Genomic DNA, 19,866 nt, shown 5'->3' on the forward strand with positions numbered 1-19,866 from the left:
TTTTTATCAGTAAAAAGATTTCATTAATAATTCATAAATTTAGTACAATCATTTACTCATTTCCCCATCTCAGATTACATCATGTTACAATTTTGCCCAAAATAGAAGAGGCCTGTCAATGCCTTGTTTTGCCAACATATCTGCCATTCCATAGGCAGTCCTTATCCAGCTGAATGTAGCATTAAACCTTTTTTCTAGGATATAAATTTCCCTAAAAGCTTGTCTGTATTTCCAAGGGACTGAATTGATTTTCTTTGTCCAAGCAATGACCAATTGTGAGTCTCCTTCAATTTCCAGTTCCCTAATTCCAAGTTGTATAGCAAGCTTTGTTCCTTGTAGCAGAGCCCATATTTCAGCCTGAACTGAATCTCCAAAGCCAATTGGAACCAAATACAAGGCCACTACCTCTCCTTGCTTGTTTCTGTATACACCCCATATGCCTTCTTTTCTTGGATTGCTCAATGAGCTGCCATCAAAGTTCAATTTCATCTTATTCCCAGCTGGAGGTCTCCATTCCATCTGCACTTTTTCTACAAGTCTACCTGATTGCGCCACTACAGTCCAAGCCCTTAAAATGTCATTGGTTGAGAACTCACAAAAGAGGTACAAGGTCTTTACCCAATGTGCTGTCCTAACTGTAATTATTTCAATCAGTTCCTCCTTAGACTTACTCTTCTCACTGGATAATCTTTGATTTCTTTCTTCAATGGTCCACCCCACCACTGCTCTTACTGTCCACATAATCCCTCCTCTCTTTTTCTGTTGCCTCAAGAAGCTGGAGTTGAACAACCCTACCACCTCCTGTAGGTTGAACCCATCTTCAACCAAAAAGAGAGCAAAAGTATTCCCAAATTCAATATACAAAGGAATAGGAAAATAATAAATGAGGAAGAGGCAGCTAGAGAACTTTTTGCCTCTCTTCTTGTTGTTCTCACTTCTCTTCTTTCTCTTCTTCTTTCTCTCTACAGTTCATTTTTTCTTTCTTATACATCAACTTATTTTATTTTTTGAATTTCTACTGTTTTTTATGTCATTTTATTTCTGTTATCCTTCTTTTTTAGATTTTTAGCTGCTAATTTTTATTTTAAACAAAATTTTTGGTTTGCAGCTATCCAACTCTATAGTTGTATCTACGCGTGGAGATTGTGCCTTCACAACTAAAGCACAAGTTGCACAATCAGAAGGTGCATCTGGCTTAGTGGTGATAAATGACAATGAAGGTAGTATATTTCTTTCTTTCCTTTCTTTTAATAAAAACATAACAATAATTTTCCAATGTGTAAACCAAACCTGTTATAAATAAGAGGATTTGACATCCTCGTAAATAAAGCCAATGAGTTCTTGTTAGCTTCCCAGGAAATAGGTATTTGTCCCTCCTAGTAGACATATAATCATTTTAATTTTATTTCAATGCTAGACACCAGCATCACAGGATTGACTACCTTGGCAGTCCCTCAAAGGGACAAAATGTAAACAAGAACTTTTGTGCTAACATGGGTTATGATGGTCTTACATTATGTTGTCCTTCTGTGTTTTAAGATCTTTGGGCCACTTTTGTGACACTAGTATTATTGGCCTATGTCATGTTATCAGCTGAATTGGGTTTCTTATCTAGGTCAGTTCACCTAGCCAAGTGGAGGAACACTGCAACCAATCCAGCTATTCATTGGATAGGGATTGCCATGTTTTCATTCTCCCTGTCCATGTCCACCCTATACCCTTGTATTGGAGTATATTGCCATGACATTATCTCATTCAAAGTTACAATTTGTTATCAGTAAAATCCCACAGAAGGGTTGCTTCTGGACATGTGGCAAAGGTTTTGGGATTGGAATTTGCTCCTTGAGCATGGTGTGGTGAGAGGAAGACATCATCTCAAGATGGAAACGTCCTAGATTTTGTATATTTGTTCCTCTGTTCATTGGTGAAAGTATCATTGCTGATCCCTAAAAAATTGGAACCTTTCTGGATCATTAAAATAGTACGTTTATGAAATTTCTTGAGAACTGATTCTTTAATGTGGGACTCTTCATTTAAGTTTATTTTACATCTTGGATGTTACATCTTAACTTTGTTTTCTGTCCTCCCCAGAACTTTATAAAATGGTGTGTTCTGGCAATGATACATCTCTAAACATTATCATTCCTGTTGTGATGATTCCGAAGTCAGAAGGAGACACTATAAAGAAACCAATGGAAGTTGGTAGAAAAGGTAATAACTTGAGTTCAATATGCTGTCTTTAAATATTTTGATTGGTTTTAGTTGCCATTTGTCATATTGTGGTTTGTTGGTTTGCCATGAGAAGAATTCTTATCCATTTGGAGATTCTTTTGTATTGCCTAATTCTTTCTAAATTTCATCCTATACGTTAGTTCTTGGATCAAGATAGAAAATTTTATCCTCAACTTTGCAAATTTTGGTGGTTGGCTTCCAATCTCCTACGTAAATAGTCTTGTAGAAAACCATGGATGTTAAATGCATAACCGAATTCAACTAGGACATCAGGGGATCAAACAGTTCAGGTAAGCTACCAGAAATTTCTGGCACTAAAACAGGGATATTCTACCTACTGAATGAAACCAAACTCAAATGGTGATTATCTAGTCCAAATTCCCAACAGACTAGAAGATATTCAAGGAAGACCGAAGCTGTCATTTGAAATTTCCATTTTGAGCAGATATGAAAATATGATATTTCACTCCTTAAAACTGCACATAAAGTTTCCGAAAAATGTTTAAAAGACTTCTCAAAATACCTCTTATTAAATCCCCATTCGAAACTGATCTCTATGCTCAGGTGTAGATGCTTCCAACTAAACCCTAGTTCTCCAAAACATCCCAGACTAAGCAGTTTAGCCCAGCTCTTTGAGCCTCAGAATTAGTCTCTTGTTCTTCAACTTGAATCATCCAAACAACCTTCATACACTTGCTCTGATACCATGTTACCCTTCTAGAGTTTCATGCATGGAACAAGGAAGAAAAAGAAGAGATATATAGAATTACTTAACTGCCCAGCCAGGAAACAATTACTCCTCCGAACCACGAAGAAAAAGGGGAGAAAAAAGGCTCCAAGGTGGAGGGGCATAAAGAGAGGGGAGCAAAAGTTTATCAGAGAAAGAATGGAAGGAAAAGAAAGAAAAAGAAGAGGAAGGTTGAAAAACTTAAATGTAACATAAGCTATGGAAGGGAGGATAATAGGAGAAAGGAGAGAAGGAAAGGGAACTTTTCAGGGACTCTTAGAATGGTTACATGAAGATAGTTGGTTCTTTGCTCCTTCATGGGGATCCTTTGGGGATTCTAACAATTTGGAAAAATGAGGTTTTGGGTTGTAATTAAACAATTTTGTCTCTTTAAAATTTAGAAATTCTTCTGATGGGAATGCTTGGGCTCTAACTAATGTCTATTGGCCCCAAGTTAGATTTGTTCTAGGAGGAGTTGTCTTCATTAGAGGAGTTTGGGGAGGGCCCTTGGTGTTCTGGAGATGATTTCAGTGTTATTAGATTTTCGAGTGAATCAAATAACACAACCCAAAGCATTAGGACTAGCATGAGAAACTTTAACAATCTTATAGATGCTTTGGGATTGAAAGAACTTCCCTTACTACAAGAAGACTTGGACAAACTTTCAATCCACCCCCCCCCCCCCCGATCCCTTAGATGGGGGACCTTAGCTTCAAGAGCCTTGCCTAGAGTTACCTATGATCATTGTGTCTTATTGGGGGACCTTAGCTTCAAGAGCCTTGCCTAGAGCAACAAGGTGACTTTGTGCCAATTTAATGAACCATCAGACTTCAACTTGACCATGTAAATCTAACAACTTTCAATGATAGAAGCATCTGAAGGAGGGACCACCAAGTCTTGAGTGTCATTCTCATGTCAAGTATGAATTTTTGCATTTATGGCTTCTCTCCAATATGAACTGGTAATAGCCTACTAATATGAGCAGAGAATATCTATGGTAGATAACATTACAGAAAATGAACTATGGTTTGAAGGAAAATCGTAGTGGTTGGGGGTCTAGAAATATGAGAAAAATAATGAAGAGATTTGGTAGAAATATAAACAGAATTTGAAGGAACATAACTTATAGGAGCATTTGTAGAGTGATGATCTGGACCGGGGAGGAAATAGGGTTGTAGGCGTAGGAGGTCACATAACCTTTTTTGCAATAGAAGACGAGAAAATCCTTCACACCAGCTAGAGGTGAGACAAGTCTGGAGGACAACCAAACAATTTCTAGAAATGAGACATATTAGTAAGAATAAAATAGGAAGAACAATCTATATCTATACTACTTTAAAAAGTACGAATGGCCTTAAGAATATTTCTAGAATTTTCTAAGGACAAAATTTACCCCTTTGTATTTATATTTATTGATAAAAAATGAGGGCAAATTGGTAATCATTCTTGATATTAAATGAGTTGAAAAGAGGTAATTTAAAGATATTCAATGCATTCAATTCTCTCTCAATAAATCCAACATTTAAGTTATTAAATTGCATTCATGTTCATTGAATCATATATTTAAGTCATTTTTGTTTCTTCTCATCATTAAGTTCTATTAATTAAATCCATACATAATAAATTAATAATTCCAATAACATAAAAGTTTATACTTTTAAAATCTACCTAGCAAAAATATCGTTTTCATCTAGGTTGGTAAGAAATTAAATCATTTTGGGTCAAATGGGTTAATCCTGTCACGATTAAATAATAAAATAAAAAAATAGAAATTAAAAAAATTGGGAACATTTTTAACTTACATATTAAACAATAATAAGTATGATAAATAAGAAATGTTTTTATTAATGGTGGGGAAATGGAATGTAGAATTTAAAAACTAGTTGGAAATAATAATATTTTCCTATTCTCATAAATTAAATCCTATATTTAAGATATATTTTTCTCATCATTAAATTCTTGTAATTAAATCCACAATATTAATTTTAATAATATAAAAATAAAGATTTTGAAAAGTAATTTAAAAACAAAACCATTTTCTTCCCTCTCAATGGTGGGTAAGCAATTCGACCATTTAGCGTCAAATGGATTAATAAATAATGCCATAATTAAATTATAAAAAATTAAAATAAATAATTATGGAATGTAAGAAGTATTTTTATTATTGATGAAAATGGAATGTCGTATTCAAAATCTACCTAGAAATGAAATGATGTCATAGAAATTTTCTATGACATATATATATATATATATAACAAGGAAGTCTAGAAATTTTCTCCTTTTGTTGAATTTTTATTTTTTTAATTCCATGTTATTTTTGAAACAACCAATGAGATGCACTTTCCCAATAACCTAAATAACCTCTTCTCCTAAACTATCTCCCCCCGCTACCCCCCACTTTCTCCAAAATTATCTCTAATTCCTATTTATCTTCTAAATTATCTCTAATTCCTATTTATCTCCAAAATTATCTCTAATTCCTATTTATCTCCAAAATTATCTCTAATTTAGTAGAGAGTTTCTCTCCTAAATTATCTCTAATTCCTATTTATCCTCTCCCCTACTTTTTATCTATATCTATCTAAAGAAAGTTTGGATTAAAAACATTAACAATTATTTAAATATTCTAACAAAATTATATAATAACTTTAAAATATTTAGTAAAAACACAAAAAATAATTTTATATTTTTACAAAATATATGACGAAATTATTTACTAAAAATTTAAATTATGTTTTTTTTTCTGGATTATCAATTTAAATGTTTTTTAAATACTTAATAATATGTAATAGCTTTAAAAAATAAAATTGAAATAACAAAAACATTGTAAATATTTTATATATTATTTAAATAACTAATATTTATCATAACTAGATTTTAATTAGATTTTCGAGTGAATCAAATAACACAATATTGAAATTTAAAACATAATTATAATTTTAAAAAAAATCAAAAAAGTAGAAAAAATAATAATAACATAATATGAAATTATATAATTTAATATTTTTACATAATATTGTAAATAACTAATTTCACTTATATCAAGTAATAATTCGAGAAAAAAACTTTCAAAAAATTTAATATTTATTAATAATAATTTTAAACTCTTAATCTGTATTTATTATATAATTATATATACTAAAATTATTATTTATTATTTTTTGTGATAAATATATTTTCAATGGTTATGTATAAATTTATTTTGTTTTGTTATTTAACAGAAAACTTTCAATAATTATTGGAGATTAAACTACTATTATTGAAAATTTTACATTTAACTTATTGTACTTGTTGTATTTATTGTATTTTTGTTATAACTTATTGATTAATATTTATTAGAGATTAAACTATTATTTGAGATTATACTATTTATTGACTAAGTTAATATATTTTTAGTACTTATTGTATTTTTTTATTATCAATATATTTTCAATAGTTGTGTATTTTCACTATAAATTTTCAATATTGGAGATTAAACTATTGTTATTTATTAGAGATGAGACTATTAATTTAGTTGAAATTGTGAGTGTTCATGAGTAGGTTCGGTTCGGCCATAGGCTATTTGGCCAACCAAATTGACCTAGTTAGGTTAGGGAGTTGGTCATTTGAAACTAGCTGACCTTTTGTGAAAATTGACCCACTCAAGTTGTACTAGTTTGGGTCGATTTTTTGGTTTGGTTAGTCGGTTCAAAAGATTTAAACTTAGAAATTAAATTAAATTTTAAAATTTATAGTGTAATTATTAAAAAATAAATTTAAAAATTAGATTTATGATATAAAACATATTAGAATAAGAAATATGGGAAATTTCCCACTTTATATATTAAAAATTATATTTAAAATATAAAATATTAATATATATCCATGGTTTGGTCATTCGATTTTGGTAGGTTTACAAATGGCCAAAGTGAAACTTATCAACTTGGTCGAATTGGGAAAATTTTGAACCAAAGCCAATCTAAAATACTAGAAAACCGACCAATTCGGATCTAGTTGATTGGGTTAGTCGGTTTCATCAGTTTAATGAATAAACCTAAATGAAATTAATTATTGTTATTTTGCATTATAAAAAGTTATTAAAAGTAGTATATAAAATAGGAATAATTATTAATTATTTAAAATTTTGAAAATATAAAACAATTGTATACTCTTATGTTTTTCTATGAGGGTCATTTACTAGAACACACCTTATAGTTTTACATATTTATTTAAACCTACATTATAGTTTTCATTTTACTAAAACATCCCATATATTTTACAACTTATTTACTTAATCAACCTTTCATTAAGTAGTGTTTGTTTTTCCATTAAGCCCATGGTTTTTATTCCAAAAATACCCTTAACACTTTTTTTGTACAGAAAACAAAATTGACCGAATATAGCCAATAGAGTGGTTGCTCGTGTCTTATTAAAGGCAAAAATGGTAATTTTATTTTAATTTTCTTTTGATTAAATTTATTTAAATGAATGTTAAGGTCAAAATTGTGTTTTAGTGGTGTTTTATTAAATACATTGCAAATTATAAGTCGTGTTTTAGTAAAATTCTAATTATAAGGTAGATTTTAGTAAATACATGAAATTATAAGGATATTTTAGTAAATGACCCTTTTTATTATTTATCTTTCGCTTAATAAATCCCGTGCATCACATGGGTCCCTGCTAGTTAATTAAGAAAACAATGGTACTAGTATCCTCTACCCAAAATGAAGTAGCATGAAATTATAGTAGCAGGGTTCTCACAACACTAAATACATGCCCATTCTTACACTTTACCACTCCATTATGTTGAGGTGTATCTAGACAATTTCATTGAACTTGTTTCACATGGCTCTTCGAATAGGACAAAAAGTCTTTATCAGTGTATTCTCCCCTTGAATATGAGTTGAGAATACGCATGTGTTAGGAATCGAACTCGTACCATAACATGAAATAGCTGAAATGTAGGATAGAATAAATCCATATGTACCTGGTGCAATCATCAATGAACAAAACAAAGTACTTGTATCCAAATTGAGAAATAACAAATGAAGTACAAACATCACTATGTATAATTTCAAATGGTGAGGTAGCCTACATAGATGTGTGAGGAAAGGGTATAGTGCGAATTTTACTTAAACAATAAGAAACACACAGTGTATCAAATGTATGTAAAGAAGGAATTTTATTTTTAATGGAACTAGAGTCTAAAAAAAATTTAAATTTTTCAAAATGTGGATATAGCAACTTCAATGCCCAAGAAATATCTCAACTCCCCTAAGTCTTTGATTTCAAACTTAGAATTAAGGAACCTTTTAAGGTCATTAAATTCCTATGTATCGTTGTCAATAACAACAATATCAACCACATAAAACAATAAGAAAGGTGACCGAGTATCTCTCCTCTTAACAAAGTGGGTATGATTTGATTGGGTTTGAGTATATCCAAACTGAACAAGAGCAGCCCTAAACTTGTCAAACGAAGCACGTGGAGATTGCTTCAAGCCATAAAGTGATTTTTTTAGTTTATATACCTTGTCGTGCATTTCCTTACCAAACATACCATGGGGAAGAGACATATTTTCAATTAGATCATCATTCAAGAATGCATTCTTAACATCAAATTGATAAAAGAGGCTAATCACAACTCACTGCCAAAAACAATAAAACCCTTATAGAAATCATCTTAGCTATCGGAGAGGTCTCCATATAATCTATCCCATACACCTGGGTATATCCCTTGGTAACAAGTTATGGATTATATGTCTCAATCGTTATCAACATGATACTTGATGTTGTAAACCCACTTACATCCAATAGCTTTCGTTCTAGCAGGCAAATTAACAATGTCTCGGGTATTGTTCATATGAAGTGCTTCTGTTTCAGTTCTCATTGCACCCCTCCACTCTAGTTAGGCCAAGGCCTCATTTACAGACTTTGGAATGGGTTGAGAGGAAATGGAGGCTAGGAAAGAATAGTAGGAAGGGGGTAATAAGTTGTAAGAAAGGTGTTTCGAAATGCAATGAGTTGTACATTTTCTCTTACCTTTCCTCACATCAATGGGTAGGTCAAGGTCTGGAAATGAAGGTACTAGTGATGGTGATGTTGGACCTATCTTTTCTTTAGTGGCTGGAAGTATCGAAGGCTCAAATGGAGGTGTGGGAACAACTTGTGTATGCCTTAGCCCATGTTATTAGTACCACCTCTGAACAATAGGATGAGTGGTAAAAATAGGAGGACTAGTAAGAGGAGGGGGAGGAACAGGAATGAGAGAGTTGGGAGGAGAAGAACAGTCCTCGTTAATAGAAGGAACTATAGAGGACTCAATACAAGGTTCAATAGGAGCTGGATATGGAAGAGAAAGTCCATTGCCGGGAATGAAAGTCCAATTGCTCCTACCAGGGATTCTAGAACCCTTTCCAACTTGGATTGATCTCAAAGATGACCAAAAAGCTTCCCTTCAAGCCCCAAGCACTAGCTTAAAAGTGTCTCTAGAACCCTTAAATCAATTTCTCCAGTTATCTAGGGTTCTTAGAAAAATCTCCAAGAACCTGTCTTGGGCCTCAAACAAGGGTAAATTTCTCTCCAAAAACCCTCTTAAACTGGGTTGTATAAGCTACCAATCAATTAGCTGATCAGTTCTCTACACACATTGTGTATGGGCCTAATAGAAGAAATTGCAGAAGGTGGGAACTTGACTCTAATACCAATTTGTAAATCACACCAGCAATAATTCTGAAAAATAAAATAAAGAAGAAGAAAGAGAAGTTCAGAAAAGGATTTAGAAGTAATAGAAGAGAATGAAAGAAAAGGGAAGAGGAAGAGAGATGTTAGATCCTCTCTCTGTCTCTCAATTTGATTATATATGTGCTAAATAATAAAATATTGGTAAGTTACATAAGTGCCCCTAGTTGGGTGTTTGACTTAAAAAAACACATAAGTAGAATAAGTATTAAGGCCCATAAAGAAGGCCTATTACAGAAAAGAATAAAATAGAAATAAGGCTACCAAAATTCAATGAAATTAAGACCCATTCGGCCCAATCTCTCTACATAAATTATATAATATACTTTTGAGGCTTATGCCTTGCCTCTGCCATAAGCCTTTCAATTCATTGATATAGGGAGGAGTTGAACTGTTGTATAGAAACTTAAGTATCAGAGAATTAATCCAAAGAAGTAGAATCATGCCAAACAACATTCTAATTCCCACAAATGGGAATTAGAGCTTTATACCAAACACTTGTATAGTTTCATAGAATAAAAAAAAGTCCAGAATCCATTCTTTTCTGGATGGAATTCTAAGGATTTGGTGCCAAACGGGGCCTTAAACTCTATCATGATACGGCCACATTCAGTGGCAGATCATAGCTGGACTGTTGCAAGCTCATCATTAGAAGTATAAGCCTTGCATCACACGATCAGAAAAAAGAATAACTATCCGGAGTTCCCGCAAACAGTTTTGAATTGGCAGCCCGACTACTCAACGACCATTCCACCTTGATAATTGGAGTGGTTTGTTTGAGAGAGAAAGTAATGCTAGAACCACCCAATGATGTTGCTGGACAAATAACTCCTTTTGGAGGATGAAAGGAGATACAGGCTTAACAAATCTCGCTTCGGTGCGCTGGAGAGTTGAGAACATAATTGAGGCAAAGAAATTGATATTAGAAGGAAGAGGTAGAGACCAAGTAGTTCTGAAACTAAGAGAAGAAGGAAGAGCAACTATTTTTTTTTTTTTTTTAAACTAGAGAAGCTACATAGTGGCTGAAAGGTTTTATCGATGGAATGCTTTTTTTAGTGAAGATCAATCGTTGGGTGAGTTCGTTGGGAAGTCCATACAGAAAGTATCAGGTCGTCTTGAGGTCAAATTAGAAAGGATGGCTTGTGTCTATGACCGAGATATTCAGCAAAAATAGAAATCAATTGGTTTGCCTACCAGAAGTAAAACAGGGGTTTGGTTGGAGATTGATTGCTCAGAACCTTCAAGACTTTCTAGTGAAGAGAGATGATCTAATTGAAGGAAAAAACCTCAAGAATTACTCCAACGAAGCAATAGAACATGGGACGATTTTGGGTAGCATCAACATAGTGCAAAAGCTGATCTTGGAGGGAAACAGAGGGGATTGGGTAGAGAAGGATAGTTCTCAAACCAAATAGGGAGGTTATTAGGGCTGTAAGTCGGGCCGGGTTAGGTCGGGTTGAGGCCAACCCTAGCTCAACCCTAAGTTCTAAACCCCCAACCCTAACTCTAATCCAATTCGACCTTCAACCTGATCTACCTAACCTTAATCCTAACCCTTACTAAATTCCTTCAACCCTAACCCAACCCAACCTAACCCGAAGTTGACTTTGGATTGGACTGGGCTCCAGTTGGGCCCAACCCAACCTTCTTCCCATCTCTTAAAATCTCATAAACTATTTAATCTCAAATCTTAACTCACTTTTATTAGTATTTGTTTGTTGATGTTTTTATTGGTTCTTTTAGTACACAATTGGAAAAATAAGTATTTAAAATGACTGGGCAATCTGGAGGTGATATTTTAAATCCTCCAGAATGGTTTTCGCCTCTCTGAGTTCGATATCCATTGTTTGGACTCTGGTTGTCCCTGGAACATAAGATAAGAGGGTGGGTGGGGTGGGGGGGTGGGGGGGCGGTACCGTATACCAACTGATATGGTGTGTTCTTAGTTGTCGAAAGGAAGGTGGTATTGTACCACCATTCAGCGAGTGGGAGCCATTTCACCCATTGGTGTGGCTGACCACTAGTGTGCGGTTAAGAACCCTCGTCTGTCCATCCGTTTGCGGGTGGTAGGCTGTACTCAACTTCGGCTGGGTTCCTTGTAGCCTGAAAAACTCCTTCCAGAAATTGCTAGTGAAGACTGGATCTCGATCACTCACAATCGAGAGGGATATGCCATGTAATTTAAGGACCCCATCAAGGAATACTTAAGCAACCTCCTGGGCTGAATATAGGTGGGCTAACGCAAAAAAGTGTCCATATTTAGTTAGCCGATCCACTACTACAAAAATGACAGATTTCTTGTGTAAGAGTGGCAAACCTTCAATGAAATCCATGGATATCTCACTCCATACATTGTCTGGGATTTGCAGTGGTTGCAGTAGTCCGGGTGTGGGAAGGTTTTCTGTTTTGTTTCTCTGACATGTGCCACATTCACGGATCCACTGTTTCACCTCCTTCCTATATTCCTTCCAATAGCATATTCCCCTTAGTCGTTGCATAGTGTTGTAATACCCTAAGTGTCCCCCAGTAGGGGAGGCATGAGCTTCCTCAAAAATCTTGTGCCTATATTGTGAATCAGTGCTCAACACCACACATCCATTCCACAAAATCAAGCCTTGCTTAAACTCGTACTTGGGTGTCCCGGCTTTCTTCCTGCAACAATGACCTCTTAGATTTCTTTTAGTTTGGGATTGTGTGGTCTCTCGCTTCAGGTCCTTAATCCAGCTAGGAATGGGCCGAGAGATGGCCCGTATCTCTTCTTCAGCCTTCCTTGATAGTGCATCTGCTGGTGCATTTTCCTTTCCTTTCCTGTACCCCAGGAGTTTGCTAATTAGACTTTGTTGGAAAGGGGTGTGAAGTTTTTGCTTTGTCAAAAATTTTAAACTTTGATGATCAGTCAACACAAAGAACTTGTTCCCCAAAATATAAGGTCTCCACTTCTGAATAGCTAGCACCATGGCCAGTAATTCCTTGTCATAGGTAGAGAGGTGCAAATTCCGGCCTTGTAGTCCCTTGCTGTAGTAGGCGATAGGTTGCCCATTCTGGGTTAACACAACTCCCACACCATACCCGCTGGCGTCACACTCGATAGTAAATGGGCTATCAAAATTAGGTAGGCCCAACACCAGAGTGGTGGCCATAGCCTGCTTGAGAGTTTGAAAAACCTGTTCTGCCTGTTCATTCCAGCCCTAACCATCATTCTTCAAAAGTTGTGTAAGTGGTTGGGCCTTCAGCCCATACCCTTCTATGAACTTCCAATAATAACCGGTTAGCCCCAAAATCCCCTCAGTTCCCTTTGAGTTTTGGGCCAAGGCCATGCTAACATACACTGAATCTTCTCTGGGTCCACACTAACTCCTTCCTTGGAGATGACATGACCAAGGTAGTCGATGCTCTCTACTGCAAACTTACACTTACTCTTCTTAGCAAACAGCTGGTGTCGGCGTAATAGCTGTAGGTTAGAATATCATAAAAAAACCATGATGAACTTTCTCAAGTGGTCCCTGAAAATGTCATTCATGAGTGCCTTGAATGAGGAGGGTGCATTGCTTAATCTGAAGGGCATCACAAGGTACTCGTAACATCCTTCATGAGTGCAAAAGGCAGTTTTGTATTCATCACCCTCTCTAATCCGGGTCTGATGATACCCAGATCTGAGGTCCACTTTGGAGAAGGTAATGGTACCATAGAGTTCATCAAACTACTCATCCACCATGGGAATGGGGAAACTGTCCTTGATCACTACCTTGTTTAGGCTCGGTAGTCCACACAAAGTCTCCACCCACCATCTATATTTTACTAGGAGAACAGGAGCCGAAAATGGGCTGTTGTTGGGCCTTATTACTCCTTCCTGTAGCATTTCCCTAATGATCTTTTCAATTCTCCCTTTTGGTATTGGGGGTATCTATAAGGCCGTACATTAATGGGCTCCACCCCTTTGCAAGGGTAATGGCATGGTCACAATCTCTTTTTGGCGGCAGTCCCTTAGGTTCCCCAAACACCTCCTTAAATTCTTCTAACAATGAGGCAACCCTGGGCTCACACACCCATTCGGAGTCCTGGGTTGGAGAGCTATGCAACTGTAACAAGTATGCCTGATGGGCCTTGTTAATGATCCTAGTATCCAGGCCTTTCTTTAGGTACCTGGGTTCTGGCTGTTTAAGCCCTTTTAAGGTATGGGTTCCCTTTGGGCTGGTGTATTGAAGACATAATGTATTGAAGTCCCACACGATGGGCCCAAGAGTTTTGAGCCACTGGGCCCCAAGCACGACATCATACCCAGTTGAAGGTAATAAATACATGTCTGCCACCATTGTTACTCCTTGGGCCTTAATGGGCACCTGTAAGCAAGTCCCTGCCCCATGTAATGTTTCACCATTGGCCACTACGACATCAAACGGTTGTTCAGTCGACATGTTAAGGCTTGCCTTCCTTGCTATTTTGGGGTCTAGGAAATTTGCAGTAGATCCACCATCGATCAGAACATAAACAGGGCAGCCTAGAATGTTACCTTGAATTCTCATGGTGTGTGCCGGGCTTCCACCAGTTAAGGCGTGAAGGGAGATCTCAGGAGCTCGATCAACTTCCTCGAGCAACTCTGTTTCATTAGGTCCGTCGCTAGATTCCTCATCCTCCTCTGAGAGTCCAAGTATCCACAACAACTTCTGGGTTTTGCAACGGTGTTGAGGATGCAACTGCTCATCACAGCTGTAGCAGAGTCCCTTGGCCCTCCGGCCCTTGACATCAGCTGGGGTCAGTTTCTTGACTTCTGGTAGTTTGGATGCCGGGTTGATGCTGGGACCCGCCCTTGGCTTTCTTACTTCCACCTTCTGCAATTTCTTCTTAGCATTGCACTCCTCTTCTTCATGTAGTGCCAATTGGGTTGCCCTTGCTAGGCTCATTGGCTCGAACTTTTCTACCCCTGCCCACAGATCTGGTCTAAACCCAGCTACGAAACACCCCACCAGGAACTCCTCGGATAACCCCTTAACCCTGCTTGACAACCTCTGAAACTCCTCAAGGTAGTCTTGCACAGTTGAAGTTTGAGTTAACTTAGCTAACCTTCCAGCTTGATTTGATCCTAGGGGACCATTGAACCTGCTATCTAATGCTGAAACAAAATGTCGCCAGGAAGAAGTGGGCTGGAAATCTTTGTACCAGCAGTACCACTCAATCACCCTCCCTTCAAAGCCCAAACTAGCCGCCGAGATTCATTGTTCCTCTGGTACCTCTTGCAGCTCAAAATACTGTTTGATTAACAAGAGCCACCCATCTAGATTGTTCCCATCAAACCGCGGTAACCCCACCCTGACTCTCCGTTGGAAGTTAGTATGGAATCCACTCCCTTGCTCCAATCCTTCAGTTCTAGTTTGAGAGGTTCCTGTAGCCGCTTGATGCATCAGAAAGGGCTGTTGTTGACTAACAGTACTCAGGCTGAGGCTATTCAACTTACCCATCATCTCATCCATCACACGGTTCATCTCCGCCTGACCCTTGGCCAGCTCCGCCTGCCCACGCTCCACTCCACTGAGTCTCTGCTCCCAGTCCTCCATTGGCTCCTCCCCAGGATCAAACGGCTCTGATACCAAATTGGTATCTATTTCTTCGCGGATCCGAGCGGACCGCATTTTCCTTCCTCGCGGAATAGTCTGCACCAGTTCACTGAAAAGAAGAAGAAAAGGAGTCGAAGTTTAGTGATGAAAATATCTCTCTCTATGTTATTCATTATCAGGGTAGCTATTTATAGAAAAAGAGAGACTCGTCATGGCCGTTACAGGATAATAATTGCTTGTAAAATAAATAACAATAATCCCAATGATTGGCTCTCAAAAGCTGCAAACGATTAGGCGGTGGTGTGACGTGCTCATGAGATTCACGCCTTCTGGACTCGAGCAGAGGGAAGTCTACTTGCTGGCTGGCCCAGGCCCGTGAGGAATGGGCTGGACCGGGTTCTGAGCTGGGATGTGTATCAGTCCCTCAGACCAAGAGGAAACACTTACAGATGAAGATTGATGCGGGTTTCAGGATAGTGATCTTTACTTTGGTTTAGTGTCGGGTTGGTGGTCTTTGATGTTAGGGGATTTGTGTTGGGTCTGTTTCTTTGATTTACTTTAGGATGATTGGGTAATACATGTTTGTAGTTTGTGGGTGTATTGGACCTTTTTGGGTTTCTTGAAATTGCTCTTATGCTTTGGTCATATCTTATCACCTGCTGATGTACTTCTTTCTTTAATGAAATTCTCTTTATCCTTAAAAAAAGCCTTGTATCACATGATCTACATGGATGCCTGAAGGATCTAACAACTTGAAATAAAAGGACACCACTACCTTTATAAGTAAAGAATAAGACAATCACAAACAGCCATAATTAAATGGCTTAAATGACCATTACACTCAATTATGAAAAACTATCTTATTCTCAATAAATTCACCAAGAATAAGAGTTAGATATGGATAAAAATATGAAATCTTAGGAATTTATGGAGTGCAAAACAAGTATTGAACAAATTCATGGGCAATTTTATGGGGCACTGACCTCAAGGAGAGCCCCAAAAAGCCTACACCATTGCTGTTCAAGTTGAGAAAGGAAAGTGGGCTTGGTCCAGGGGTATGAAGTGTAGCAACTTTGTTTTTCTTGTGAATGATTATTGAGATTTAGAGAGCTCCGTTTTATAGAACTTGGTAATCGGAATTATGGTTTACAGTTATCTGTATAGGATACTGGGTTCGCAGATTGGTTGAGATCAGACCAGTAGCCTATAAGATCATTTGCAGGCCAATACATGCGACTTAAGTGAAGAAATATGATTGCATTGCTTCGAGTTAGGTGATAATAATTAGCTACTGAACACAGAAGAAGACCTTGAATGCTTTAATAAGTGGGTTGTTAATAGGGTTGTTGTTAGAGACTAACTAATGCTACATGTGCATTATTGTTAGCACTTTGGTTTCTAGTTATTCATTTACATGTTTTTTGCAACAGTTCAGGGAAAACATTGTTACAGTTTTTTGGTCATATATTTGAACTTTTTCATATTTTGCATCCACATTGACCATGCTTTTGTTTAGTATATAAATGGCTAATTGTATTCTTTCCAATGTAGTGGAGCTTCTGCTGTATTCTCCAGATCGTCCAATTGTGGACTTATCGGTGATCTTCTTATGGATGATGGCTGTTGGGACCATTCTCTTGGCATGTTTGTGGCCAGATATTGTTGCACGCAAGAAAGACGATGAGCACTATAATCAATTGTCTCCTAAGGTTTGCCTATAAATTGCTTATCTTCATCTGGATAACTCATTATATGCGCATTTACATATGTACATCTGCATGCATACATGCATTTCTACGAATGCATGGGGAGTGCCGCTACCAATTTTCTTGAGAACTTGTTGACAAAATCATTCATCCGCCAATAAAAATTGAAACAAAATGTGGAGTTACTATGTTGATTATGTAAGAAATGGAGACACATTTAAATAACATAATTTAATGTTTATGTTTGTATTCTATTTCATGAAGAAGTAAAAGAAGAAGAATAGGGTGACTTAATCTTACCCAGCCCTTCAAACTGATATTTATATTAGGGCAACATTAAAAAACATAAGATTACAACTTTACCCCCCCCCCCCCCCCCCCATTAGTAAGAGAAGAAGTAACTTAAAATGAAGATGCCCAGGTACATTAACACTTAATAACAGAAGTATAGCCCAACAAGAAATAGGAAGACATAATGTAAATGGGCTGAGGCCCACACTGTTAAATCCCACAACAGTGTAATTTACTTTGAATATGATGTGCTAATACCAAATGTTGAAGGGATCCGTTTATAAATATCATTTAATGGGACTATAGTAGAGTTGAAAATCAATTATTATGTTATTAAATGTGATGATAAGGAAATTTAATTACTATTTACTTAAAGGGAAAAGTTGTATACAAAATTTAGTAAGATTATCAAGTATGTAACTTTTGAATGAAGTGAGCAAAACTGTCATCAAGAAATCAGGAGGCAACTAATTGTCCATTCCTTCATAAGTACTTAGATGTCTGATTTCTTTTATATTGATTTAAATGATGCACAAAGCATTTTCCATCCTTTCTTGATGTGTAATGGTCTCAGAATATTACCAAGCTGTATATAAAAATTTTCTTCCTCCAGTTACCCAAATAATGAACGTATTTGGGTTTTTATTCTTCTTGTCTAATCCATCCATTTCTTGATTTCTGTCTCCAATGACTTTCCTCTCTCTTCAATTTTAGATTACAGTCCGCTTTTGAATTCCATCTTAACTCTCTCCCCATCATTAGTTGTTTGTACGTCTCTTTATTTTCCAATTGCTAATTGGATCAGTGGGAGTCTTCTTTCTCTCCTCAACTCTCCCAAATACTTCCTTGTTGTCTATTTTTATTTATATTTTATTTTTATTACTAGATGTAGAAAGGTGGGATGGTTCAAGTAGAAAGAATAGGAAGAGAGAAGAAAAATAGGGAGAAGAAGAAGGGTTCAAATGTGGTGTATTGTTACTGGTGGAGGGACAAATTACAGTTAGAAGGCTCCTATGAACACCTTCCGAATAACAAAAGAAGGAAACCATCACTCTTGGAATAATTTGTACACATTATGTAACCTTGGTATATTTTATCACACATAATGTACCTTTTCAATTGTGATAGCTTCTGCATGGCTTGTGCTTCTCCATTTAATATTCTGCATATATAACAAAGGATTATTTTTGCTCCAATTGCTTAGATTACTCTATTCTAGAATGTCATTAAAAGAGATGCATTTTGTGATTACATTTCCTTTCTTTCATTGGCTAGGAATCTTCCAATGCTGGGACAGCCAAGGGTGACTCTGAGAATGAAAGTGTGGATATTAATGCAACAGGTGCCATAGCTTTTGTGATATCAGCATCCACATTTCTTGTACTGTTCTACTTTTTCATGTCATCAGGATTCGTATGGTGTCTGATTGTACTCTTTTGCATTGGTGGTGTTGAGGTATGTATCTTTTTGTGATTGCACACTAATAGTGATATGTTATAGGCCTGTTCTTACCAAACAAAATTGTATCTTTTGTACATCTCATATATAGAAACCCATCTAAATGGGCTTAGGTTGCTCTTGGTCTTTTTTCTCCCCCTCTTCCCAGTTGAGTGGCATTCTCTCCCACTAACAGTTATATATATATATATATATATATATGGCTTTCTATCTATATATGCCTTGTATTTATAATTCTTCAGTAGCATTTTGGGCAAGTTTGCTGTGGGTTTTACTGTCTTCAGTATTTATTTACTGCTTTGCATATTGGAGAAAAGGGATGAAGAATATAATACATTACCCATGAAACATCACCTTTTTCTAAGATGTGGAAAGTGCATTCCATGAATAACCAAAGGAAAATATTATTGTTTATTTTGTTGTTCTAATAACTTGACCATTTCCATGTGGTTTTAGTCCAGAAAAGTAGTGGCATTGTAGAGAAATGTAGATAAAGACACCATATCCACAGGTGTAGAAGAGAAAAGAGAGATTTGTTCGGTGAGTCTCTTAACTTTTCCGTACGTAGTAGCTGGGAGCTAATTATAGTCTTCTAAATTTAAAGGGTAACTACTTGTTTGTCTTACTTGTAACATGGGACAGACAAAAGTATCCTTTTTAGACAATTATAAAGATATAAATACCTCACACGCTCTGATGAAGGTAAGAAGAATGGTGAAAATGAGCAAAGAATGGTGAGTAGTGGAGGAGTAGCAAGAAAATCCTCCAAAAAGAGGAGGAAGAATTCAAAGGAATCCAAGGAAGTTAGAAAAGAAGGGGGTGGGAGAAAAAAGGGAAGGAAAAAGAGGAGTGAGGTGGAAAGACTAGCTTGTAGTGCCTCTTATGGGAAGAATGAGAGCTGGAAGAGGTTGAAGAAAGGGGGAGAATAGTGAAAGGTTTGAGAAGAAATAGAGCTTTCTTAACAATTCTTTGATGAAGATTGTTGAGAATGGCTAGACAGGGGTGTTTTTGGTTTTTTCTCCTTTTTATACTCTCTCAGTATTTGGGCACCCATATAGGGGCCTTCTTGTAATTATTATTTTCTCAGATTATAATGTATTCTTTTGAGGGTGTGAACAGTGAAAACACGCACCTCTCGACACTTGCTCTCTTCTTCCCCTTCTTCTTCTTCTCTTCTCTTC

The 19,866-nt window shown here is 36.4% G+C and overlaps 1 protein-coding gene across 2 annotated transcripts in view; it reads left to right on the forward strand.

Annotated features, from left to right (window-relative positions):
• LOC148865412 (signal peptide peptidase-like 2) overlaps positions 1 to 19,866 on the forward strand; it is a 97,978-nt gene that overhangs the window by 2,279 nt on the left and 75,833 nt on the right. For both annotated transcript variants that reach the window (XM_088978275.1, XM_088978276.1), the window contains exons 3-6: positions 1,109 to 1,220; positions 2,092 to 2,211; positions 16,782 to 16,939; positions 18,503 to 18,682. In XM_088978275.1, coding sequence (XP_088834401.1) covers positions 1,109 to 1,220; positions 2,092 to 2,211; positions 16,782 to 16,939; positions 18,503 to 18,682 — 570 coding nt within the window. The remainder of the gene's footprint in view (positions 1 to 1,108; positions 1,221 to 2,091; positions 2,212 to 16,781; positions 16,940 to 18,502; positions 18,683 to 19,866) is intronic.

This window comes from Nelumbo lutea, chromosome 3, assembly GCF_056320005.1.
Source record: "Nelumbo lutea isolate HS-2025 chromosome 3, American lotus-T2T, whole genome shotgun sequence".
NCBI classification, from domain to species: domain Eukaryota; kingdom Viridiplantae; phylum Streptophyta; class Magnoliopsida; order Proteales; family Nelumbonaceae; genus Nelumbo; species Nelumbo lutea.